The sequence below is a fragment of the Etheostoma spectabile genome, chromosome 5 (assembly GCF_008692095.1).
Source record: "Etheostoma spectabile isolate EspeVRDwgs_2016 chromosome 5, UIUC_Espe_1.0, whole genome shotgun sequence".
Taxonomy (NCBI): Eukaryota; Metazoa; Chordata; class Actinopteri; order Perciformes; family Percidae; genus Etheostoma; species Etheostoma spectabile.
The window spans coordinates 10,980,013-10,991,258 of record NC_045737.1 but is presented as its reverse complement, the minus strand read 5'-3'; the positions used below and the strand labels follow the sequence as shown (position 1 = coordinate 10,991,258).

The 11,246-nt window shown below is 43.9% G+C and overlaps 1 protein-coding gene across 1 annotated transcript in view; it reads left to right on the top strand.

The window, feature by feature from the left end:
• The window catches only part of acsl2 (acyl-CoA synthetase long chain family member 2), a 38,751-nt gene that overhangs the window by 26,408 nt on the left and 1,097 nt on the right, over positions 1-11,246 (top strand). Inside the window, 15 exon segments of the mRNA XM_032517062.1 lie at positions 673-772; positions 2,086-2,264; positions 3,752-3,784; positions 3,976-4,027; positions 4,178-4,275; positions 4,582-4,618; positions 4,621-4,646; positions 5,152-5,286; positions 7,175-7,309; positions 7,949-8,117; positions 8,219-8,307; positions 9,857-9,973; positions 10,076-10,219; positions 10,316-10,417; positions 10,508-10,579. Of these exon segments, the coding sequence (XP_032372953.1) occupies positions 673-772; positions 2,086-2,264; positions 3,752-3,784; positions 3,976-4,027; positions 4,178-4,275; positions 4,582-4,618; positions 4,621-4,646; positions 5,152-5,286; positions 7,175-7,309; positions 7,949-8,117; positions 8,219-8,307; positions 9,857-9,973; positions 10,076-10,219; positions 10,316-10,417; positions 10,508-10,579 (1,488 nt within the window).

The following is an 11,246-nucleotide window of genomic DNA, read 5'->3' as shown; positions in this document are numbered from 1 at the left end:
TTTTTTTTTAAACTTAACATTTTCTGACATTTTTTTAGACCAAACAACTAATTGAGAAAATAATCGTCTAGACACTTTGTAAAATACACTTCACTCAAAATCAAACTATGAAAAGCCGTTTTGGGTCGTTTGTCCACTTTTCCAACCATCACAACTCTAGTTTTGGTTGAAATAAACCCATAGTTACCGGTTTACATATGAAAATATGGTGGCTCTATACACGCTAAAAGTATTGCTTTTTTTAAATGGAGTCTGGTGGGTTTAGCACTAGCAACCTCAGAGCTGTTTCTGGTTAAACGGAAAGGTCTCAGAGGTTTTAAAGGTGTATCTCTGTAGGGATCCTTTCCATAATGTTGTCAGATACTATGAATATTAATCTGAGCCTGTCAGCGGCTAAACGAGCCCTTTTGTAAAGTTAAATACAAGCTCAACAATTGTCCTATTAACTTACATTGCAGCTTGTTGCAGTTGCCGACTACAGCCATCTTGCTTGATCCTGGACAAATTTTAAAGATTGTTATCCCTATCGGTCAAAACATGGGAAAATAGGGTCCCGGTTGAAAGAAATGGTGGTTTCCCTTTAATGTCTAGATATCTCCTAGTGCTCAGCAGTGTGTGGCGGCTGGGGGTGAGTGCTAACCGCGCTGCGTTGTCTCCCTCTGCTGCTCACAGTGGATCATCTCGGAGCTGGCGTGCTACACCTTCTCCATGGCCGTGGTGCCTCTGTACGACACCCTGGGCCTGGAGGCCATGGTCCACATCCTCAACCTGGGTGAGAACAACAACACAAAGATTACGTTCATCGTTAATGGGATTTTGTCTTTATTTAAAGGAATAGTTCACCAAAAGATGTATTCTTTGGCCTGTCTGCCAGCCAATCAAATCCAAGCATCAGACCAGAGTGGTGAGCCGCACACAGTAACTCATCCACCCGAGATTTTTGGAGACTGAGAGTCATGAAAACCATGTGCAGGACAAGGTTTTCTTTTTTTTTTTTTTTTTGTTTTATAGAAAACTCAAATGAAAACTAAAATAAGCAGATAAACACATTTTAACTCAACTGAAACTAAATAAAAAAATAAACCTTTAAGAAAAACTTAAACTTAAACCATTTTTCTAGGTTAATAAACTAATAAATTGATTCAGTTTATGTTTTTTTTTTAGCTATAATATAATCACGAGTATAAAAAGGAGACAGCATGAACAGAACAGCAGAACAATCTTCATCTGCAAAGTCATGTAAGTGTAGTGGAGAAGAAAATGGCAAAACAAGTATAACACTCAAGTAAATGTACGCACAAAGTGGTGAAGAGAGCTAGAGAGAGAACAGAAAGAGAGAGAGAGTGGGGCTAAAGTTATAAAAATAAAGTGGGAGAGAGAGAGAGAGAGAGAGAGAGAGAGAGAGAGAGAGAGAGAGGTGCTAACTTTAGCTAAAACAAAGTGGTGGAGCGAGCTAGAGAAAGAACAGAGAGAGAGAGAGAGAGAGGTGCTAACTTTAGCTAAAACAAAGTGGTGGAGCGAGCTAGAGAAAGAACAGAGAGAGAGAGAGAGGTGCTAACTTTAGCTAAAACAAAGTGGTGGAGCGAGCTAGAGAAAGAACAGAGAGAGAGAAAGAGAGGTGCTAACTTTAGCTAAAACAAAGTGGTGGAGCGAGCTAGAGAAAGAACAGAGAGAGAGAGAGGTGCTAACATTAGATAAAACAAAGTGGTGGAGCGAGAGAGAGAAAGAACAGAGAGGTGCTAACATTAGATAAAACAAAGCTAGTTGCTAGTTATAACTCGCTGTGCTCCGATTCCATTTTTTCTTGTTGTTATGGAAACAACAGGTCCGGCTACTCCGCTTGTCATTGGTAGGTTGTCAAAGAAGTGCTTCATGTATTTGACCTTTTTTGAACTTCAAGAAGACGCCCAGAGATGCAGAAAAAACAAAAGACACAGTTTACTCCGTAGGATTATAATGTAAACAGACGCCTGAGGCTCAGTTAAAATGGCCGTTCTCTCTCTTTGTGGTGAACCATTCCTGTCAGCAGTAACACACACTACTGTTGTTTTAGTAACTCTGTATGTCTGTCGGCGGCGCTCTTAGCGGAGATCTCTCTGGTGATCTGCGACCGGGAGGAGAAGGCGGCGGCGTTGTTAGAGAACAAGGAGAAAGGCGTGACTCCGAAGCTCTCCTGCCTGGTTCTCTTCAACGAGTTCAGCGACGCGTTCGTGGAGAGGGCGAAGAACTGCACGATAGAGGTCCTGAAGCTGGAGCAGCTGATGGTGAGCTAATGGAGGCAGGGGGGCTGGTTAGTTGAATATATGTTAAAGTACTCATTATGCTAATTTTCAGGTTCTTAATTGTATTCAAAGGTTCTACCAGAATAGGTTTGCATGGTTTAATTTTCAAAAAACGCCATATTTCTGTTGTACTGCACATTGCTGCAGCTCTTTTCCCCCTGTGTGTTGAGCTCTCTGTTTTAGCTACAGAGTGAGACATCTCACTTTTGTTCCATCTTTGTTGGGAGTTGCACATGCGCAGTACCTAGGTAAGGACTACTAGCCAGTCAGGAGCAGAGTATGAGGCCCTGACAGTACCTAGGTAAGGACTACTAGCCAGTCAGAAGCAGAGTATGAGGGCCCTGACAGTCCCTAGGTAAGTACTACTAGCCAGTCAGAAGCAGAGTATGAGGGCCCTGACAGTCCCTAGGTAAGGACTACTAGCCAGTCAGAAGCAGAGTATGAGGGCCTGACAGTCCTAGGAAGTACTACTAGCCAGTCGAAAGCAAGTGAGGGCTGACAGTCCCTAGGTAAGAGTACTAGCCAGTCAGAAGCAGAGTATGAGGGCCTGACAGTCCCTAGGTAAGACTACTAGCCAGTCAGAAGCAGAGTATGAGGGCCCTGACATACCTAGGTAAGGACTACTAGCCAGTCAGAAGCAGAGTATGAGGGCCCTGACAGTACCTAGGTAAGGACTATAGCCAGTCCAGAAGCAGAGTATGAGGGCCCTGACAGTCCCTAGGTAAGGACTACTAGCAGTCAGAAGCAGAGTATGAGGGCCCTGACAGTACCTAGGTAAGGACTAACTAGCCAGTCAGAAGCAGAGTTGAGAGGCCCTGACAGTACCTAGGTAAGGACTACTAGCCAGTCAGAAGCAGAGTATGAGGGCCCTGACAGTACCTAGGTAAGGTACTATATAACCTAGGTATATATATATATATACACAATCAAGGAAAGAGGAAAAAGCCAAAAAGCGTAATATGAGCACTTCTACATCTACACTGCAACTTTTAGCTCCAGTAGCAGAACCCCTCTCCGTCCATGCTGCCTCCCCCGTCCCGCCCCTACCAACCCATCAACTGTCGCCGCCTGTAGCCGATTGGCTGAAATACTGTCTGTGTGTTTTCCATTTACACAGACGGGTCTCTGAAGTGACACCGGATTTCTTTTCAGCCCACACAGAGTGCAGAGAGCTAGGTGACCGAGAGGAGAGATTTGCTAAATTTGACAAAAACAGTATTGGATTATCATCACTTACTATACGCTTAACTATAATTATAATAATAATAATACTGTATACTTTATTAATCCCACGAGGGGAAACTACAGTGACACACAGGCCTATCTGATAAGTCCAGCCTGTCCAGACTACAAAGCAAACGGGTACTAAATCCCTGTAATGCCTTTTAAATGCCTCCCCTTTAATTTAGTCACCGATGGTGATGTGTAAATTGATATGAAGAACTCCTCGTTGTCCCCCCTTCTCTTAGGACCTGGGAAGGCAGTACCTCAAAGATCCTGTGGTGAGTTTACATCGTCTCTCAGCTGCTACACCACATCACCACATCAGACCGGTCCCAGTAAACACACGATCCCCCTCTAAATGCCAGGATGACAGTTTCCCCGTTGCTCCTGTCCCATACGATATCATTAACACTCACTTGTAGAGGAAGCCTGTTGTCATGTTCTCATGTTTTATTGCTGCCTGCTGTAGCCGCCCCAGCCCGAGGATCTGGCCGTGGTTTGCTTCACCAGTGGAACCACAGGTACCGCCTTTGATTTCCATACCGTCTCTCTCTCTCTCTCTCTCTCTCGGCGTAATTATCCTCCATTCACATCATTAGAGAAGTGTCCTCAAGTGCCCACTAACAAGCTCTCTTTATGGCACTGCCATAATGCTGTGTTTATTTATCCAGGGAAGCCCAAGGGAGCCATGATCACCCACGGCAACATCGCCTCCAACACTTCCTCTGTCATTAAGATCCTGGAGGTCTGTCTACTCTTCCACCTCCTTGTCTAATTGAGAACAGCCTCGCAGCTCCCATCTGTTTGTGTCTCAGTATCTCCCCAAAAAAAACTGTCCCTCTCCCCGCTGTGTCTAATGGTATGATTAATTGGATGTTTGATTGCCCCTGTCACTGCGAGGTACTTTAACTAATTGCCCCCCCCGGTACAGAGATTATGCTATCTAACTGCTGTTGAAAAAGCCATTCTGCACGTTTGCCTGCTTCCTGAATGTAATCTCTCCCCTGTGCTTTGCCTCTCTCTCTCTCTCTCTCTCTCTCTCTCTCTCTCTCTCTCTCTCTCAGGGTTGTTTGAGATCCAACAGCAGGATGTGTCGATCTCCTACCTGCCGCTTGCCACATGTTTGAGAGGATGATTCAGGTAGCAGTGCATTTCTCCTTTTTTTTTTTTTTTTGTAGTTTTGAATCAGAAATCCGAACCAGGAAGAAATTTATTGCCAAGTCAGTAACACTTGCTTGGAAATAAAGGCAAGGAATTTGCCCTGGTGGTTGGTTTTTAATTTTAAGTAGTGACACCAACACTGTCGGCGCACCCCCACCCCGCCTCCACACAGTTGCTAGTAGCCAAGGAGGACACGAAGGATATATAATTGAAATATATACAAAGTATATACAAAATAGCTGTTTGACATTTTTACATTTTTGTTGTGTGTATTTGTGTGTAAACCAAGTTTTGTCATTTTTAGTCAGCCTGACTCATCATCTCGTCTTTTATTAGTTTTTTAAACCTAAATAAATAAATATATGGTTTCGGTTTAGTTTTTGTTAAGTTTCAGTTCACTTAATAAACTTTTCACTGTTTATTTTAGTTTTATTTCACTGTAATAACCTTGTAAGCACCTAAACGAAGTCTTTTTCTGTCGCAGGTGTCTATGTTCTGCCACGGGGCGAGAGTGGGATTCTACCAAGGCGACATTTCTCTTCTCATGGATGACATTAAAACCCTCAAACCCACCTTCTTTCCTGTTGTGCCTCGTTTGCTCAATCGCATCTATGACAAGGTCAGTAAATAGATTCAGGGCAGTGGAGGGCTCAGGGTTAGAGGATCCCCCGGACCGGCATAATAAATCTGGGTGGGGAACGTGGGCGTCTAAGTAACACTATGGGGCCCATCTTGCACCCGGCGCAGCGCAAGGACCCATCAAAGTGTCTTTGATATTTTAAGACTGTCCAGCGGCCACGTTGCTTAAATAGCAAGTGCACCATGGGCTTGCTGGTCTTACAGGGAGGTGTGTTCAAGTGCATTCTGGGTGTATTTCTGCTATCTTGAGGCAGCGGGTAGTGATCGCACCATTGACCAACAAAAAACTCTAAAATCAATAATTGTAATTGTGGTATTTTAACAGTGCATTAATGCATCTAGGCTTATGCGCGCACACACACACACACACACACACACACACACACACACACACACACACACACACACACACACACACACACACACACACACACACACACACACACACACACACACACACACACACACACACACACACACACACACACACACACACACACGCAAAAGATTACAAATAAAAATATTAATCCTCCATCCTAATAGCAATGCTTCAAAATGGAGCATTTTAAAGGGAATGGGAGATTGGTTGATTGCATGTTAGGGCCCAAAACACTAATGAAGACACCAAGAACAACTCTTTTGAACCATGCGCCTGACAGACCCTTTTTTACGCCGTCAAACTAGCAAAGGTGGATTCGTACGTGCCTAAATGCACCTGTGTCAGGCGTGCACGCCGTGTGCTCAGATCTTTAAAATAGAGCCTAGGTACACTTGAAATTTAGACCCAAAAAAAAAAAAAGTTAGCTGTAAGTGTACAAAATAGTTTTTTCTGCTTGGGGTGGAGATGTGTTGCGACATTGTGACTTTTATTTTTGTTAAAGCTAAGTTTTGTTCACCCCATGAGGAATTCTAAGTAATGACAACAACACCGTTGGCGCATCCACATGATACAAGCCTTCCGTGATTGCGCACGTGCCCCCCTCCCCTCCTCTACCCAGTTGCTAGTAGCCAAGGAGGACACAGAGCATTAAAAAAACACGGACTCTTCAGAAGAGATCATTATCCGCCGGACGCCACAATCTCCTGAACATAGTCATGGTCACGCTGAGAGATAAAGAGAGAGTTGTGGGGAGCTGAGAGTCTTAATCAGCTTTGTAGGAACTCATTTTAATATTGTTTAATATCAAAAAGTTACACATTAAAGCTTTCATTCATTTAAAAGCGGTGGAAATATTGTGGGGAAAATTCCTGCTGTAAATGTAAATGTGCTGTATTTATATAGCTTTTTTCCAGTCTTAACAACTGCCCAAGGCTTTTACATCTACAGATACATTCACCATGTCACACACATTCCAACACTGTGGCCGAGCTGCCGTACAAGGTGCACCACCTGCTCCACAGATCAACATTCACACACATTCACACTCCGATGCGCACCGGGGGCACTTGGGGTTCGTTCTTGCCCAGGACACTTCGACAATGACTGCAGGGCGGGGATCGAACCACCAACCCTCCGATTGGGTCAGGCCACTGGCCACAGCCGCCACATGAATTACAATAAGATCGTAAAAGTCTTAGAAGTCATTGTCGATTAGCAGACCCACATAGAATTTGCAGATTTTTTATTTTGTTTACGATTTCAGCAGTGATCCAAATGAAAATTTCAGATTTAGCAGGCTTAGTTTTTTGGCTTGGGGGGGGGGGTCATGTGTAATTCTGCTGAAGATTTCCACAGAATTCTGCTCTTGCAAAGACAGTGTGGCCCTGTTGATTAGTGACCTTATGACCCGTTTTTGTGATTGTTCGACTGTGAAGGCCACTGTAATTCCTGGCCGGTTTGGTTTTGTGTTCCTCTGGTTTCCACACAGATCCTGGGTTCTGTGACCTCCCCGCTGCGACGGGCCTTGCTTCACTACGCTGTGAGGAGGAAGCAGGCAGAGCTCAGCAGTGGAGTCGTACGCAACAACAGTCTGTGGGACAAACTGGTGTTCAACAGGATTCAGGTCAGTTGTTGGAAGCTCCATTTTAGATTTTCCCCCCAGTTTTTTTTCAATGTAGGGATTCAGTAAAGAAAATCTATCTGCAAATAAGGCTGCAACTCACAATTATTTTAATTGTTGATTAATCTGTTGATTATTTTCTCCAATAATGGATTAGTTTGGTCTATAAAATGTCAGAAAATGCCAAAGCTGACGTCCTCAAATGTCTACAACTCAAAGAAACTTTTTACATTTTTTAAACATTTTAGTGAGCTGGAATCAGATTTGTTTTCCAGTGTTTTTTTTTTCCAGTGTTTAATGGCATATTGTCTCTTAATCCAGGACTCTACAGTTTTATATTCTATTTTACAGCCCTTAACACATGTAGACCAGCATTGCTGTGAATAGTCAACACATTTGTATCCAAACTCCACAAGAGGAGCACGACTACTCCAGCAATCAATGCCAAATCCACCCAGAGCATATTGGTCCTGTGGGAGTGTATTGGAGAAGCATGCACACCATAAGATTTTTGGCTCCGTTTTGGTCAATGCAGATGGGAAAATATGCATGGTTGAAAACACTGCTAAAAAAAACAAAAAACCGAGCTTGCACCCACAATAAGATTGCATTTGAACTCTTTTACATTTTCTTGTGTCTCAGGCCAGTTTAGGAGGTAACGTGCGGTTCGCGTTGACCGCTTCAGCACCCATCTCGCCCACTGTGCTGTCCTTCCTCAGAGCCACTCTGGGCTGTCTGATCTTCGAAGGTTACGGACAGACAGAGTGCACGGCCGGCTGCACTTTCTCCATGCCCGGAGACTGGAGCGCAGGTAAAACATCATCCGGTTCTTTACCTTTTTTCTCTGAATTGCTTGTGTTTTTGCGCTGGTTAATCCTGTTCTCATCAAGTGTGTGGATGTGTCTTTGTCAGGTCATGTAGGGGCTCCGCTGCCCTGCGCCAAGGTGAAGCTGATAGACATCCCTGATATGAACTACTTTGCTAAGAACGGAAATGGAGAGGTGAGATGCTCTTAAGGTGCTATCATATTATTCACAAAAACAAAAAGTAACACCTATCAAGGGCTGGAAGTAAGAAAAACGTGTGGTTACACATGCATTTCTCTTTATTTTAAATGATGGTTCGGCCCTCAGACCTTCTTCAAAATCAACAATCAAAGTCAGACACTGCACTGTGGTGGTTGGTGATTAGATAATCATGTTCCACCATTAGGGTAGGGAAAAAAATCATAGGAGGCCTTCAGTTAATCAAAAGTAAAAAGTTGCAAAAGCTGCAGCCAATCACAGTACTCCTAGTCGGGGTCAACAGTAGTACATTTCCAGGATAATTGCCTGACGTGAGCCACACGCTCTGTGTGTTGCCATTCCCCAAATCCCTTCAGGGAAAGGTAAATGTACTTTGTCACATACGCAAGCGAAATTCATTTTCTGCATTTAAGCCAACCCCTTAAGGGAGCAGTGGGCAGCCATGTACAGCCCCCAGGGACCAACTCCAGGTCTGAGCCAGTGACTGGAGAACCTAGTACATGATTTTTGATGGTGGGGGAAAACCGGAGCACCCGGAGAAAACCCACGCTGACAGGGGGAGAACATACAAACTCCACACACAAAGGCCTGGAAGGACCTGGATTTGCACCCAGAACCTTCTTGCTGCGAGGCCACAGCGCCAACCATTGGGCCACCGTCCTGCAGACAACAACAAACAAACTTAGACGTGCTGAAGACAGCAAGTGTTTTACAAAAATTTAGATCGTGCAACAAAGCAGGCCTGCTTGGATATTTCAGGGAGTTATTGTAAAGATTTACAAAGAATATGTTTGTTTTTAAATAGCTCACGTTACTGAATTGTGTTAACAGTTACCTTCAGTAAATATGGTATGTGAAAACTAGTTCCTTCCTGAGACTATTCTGCAGAGCCTCCGACGCTGCGTCCGGAGCTTAGCGCCGCCTAAGACGATTGGGATTTGTTCTAAGAATTGCAAAAAAAAAACAGTGTTTCCCCCCCCCCCCGTTATCCCAGAATGCATCTGTGGTGTAGCCAGGCTTTACTCCTCAGGTAGGTCTGGCAATGCAGGACAATGTTGCAACTGAATCAGTTACTATTTTTCTGTACAGTAATAAAATATCCACTTACTCCCTGTCTATGACCAAGCATGTAATAATAATAATAATAATAATGTATACTTTATTAATCCCGCAAGGGGAAATTACAATTTACACTGTTATTACACACAGGCCTGAATTACACACACATGCTCAGTACCTATACATGCACTAAGTGAGTGTCAGATTGAGGGGGCTGCCTATGGAAAGGCACCCCGAGCAGTAGGGGGTTTGGTGCCTTGCTCAAGAGCACCTTGGCATCGTCCAGGAAGTGAACTGGCACCTCTCCAGCTACCAGTCCACCACCATGCTTTGGTCCGTTTTGGGGCTTTAACCAGCGACCCTCCGGTTCCCAACCCGACTCCTGTGACTTCCCCTGCAGCAGCAATCACATTTTCACATCAACAGGGAGACTGACTGACTCTTTTTCCGTCTTTGTCCCCGTTAGATCTGTATTAGTGGCCCCAGCGTGTTCAAAGGTTACCTGAGGGACCCAGAAAGGACGGCTGAAGCCTTGGACAGCGACGGCTGGCTGCACAGCGGAGACGTAGGCCAGTGGCTTCCAGTAAGATTACACACAGTACTCAGCCTAAAAAAGATGAACTTCATCTTCTAGTCTCTCACGTAAGTCAGCAAATGTTTACATCTCCCCTTTTAATTCTGCCAGAACGGGACGCTACGCATCATTGACAGGAAGAAGCACATCTTCAAGTTGTCCCAGGGAGAGTACATCGCTCCAGAGAAGATAGAAAATGTCTACATGCGCTGTGTTCCTGTGCTGCAGGTGTTCGTGCACGGAGATAGTTTACAGGTACAATGCGATTTGAATTCAGTTGACCTACAGTAAGTCAATTGCTGTTTTTACAGGTTAGCGTTTTGACTTTTCTCTTGTGCTTCATGTCTCCAGTCTTTTCTCATAGGCATAGTTGTACCTGACCCGGAGGTGTTTGTTGACTGGGCTAAAGAGCGAGGGTTTGTGGGATCCTATGAAGAGCTGTGCCAGAATCCTGTATGTCATCTTATACCCTAATTTCATAACATGAACCTTTTTACTTTTGGCATTCCATAACAATTGAAGCAGTAATTTGTCTTTCAACAGGATTTAAAGAAAGCAGTAATAGAGGACATGACAGCTGTGGGGAAAGAAGCGGGGCTGAAGTCCTTTGAACAAGTGAGAAAACTCTGCTGACATTAGTCTTGGTTGAATTTATGAGCTACTAACTAGAGCTGCAAAGATTTATCAATTAGTTGGCAACTGTAAAATGAATCCCCAACTAATTAAACAATAGGTTAATTAATAACATATACTGCTGTAAAATAAATAGTGACAACTGTAGAGGACTCGATTAACAGACAAAGGGCTCTATTTTAACCATCTAAGCGCACGGTGTGAAGCGCGGGTGGGTTTAGGGCGTGTACAAATCCACTTTTGCTGGTTTAAAGGCAGAAAAAAAGCTACTTTCTTGTAATTTCTTCATTAATTCATAGGTGTGTTTTGGGTGTAACGTGCAATAAGCCAATCAGATTGTCATGTCCCATTCTCTTGAAAAGCCAGGCACGTTTGAACATTGGCGCATTGCTATTATAATGGAGGATTTGCACCGTAATATTTTTATTTGTAATCTCTTGCATCTTTGTGTGCTGCTGCTTGTGTGTGTCTGTGCGACAAGCATAGTGTGTGCGCTGTGCATAAGCCTATATGCATTAATGTGCTGTTAAAATAACAATGAAAAGCTGCGTTATTGACTTTAGACCAGGTTTTTTGTTTGTCAATGGCGCAATCACTTCCCGCTGCCTCAATTTTAGCATTACGCCCAGAATGCACCTGAACACACCTC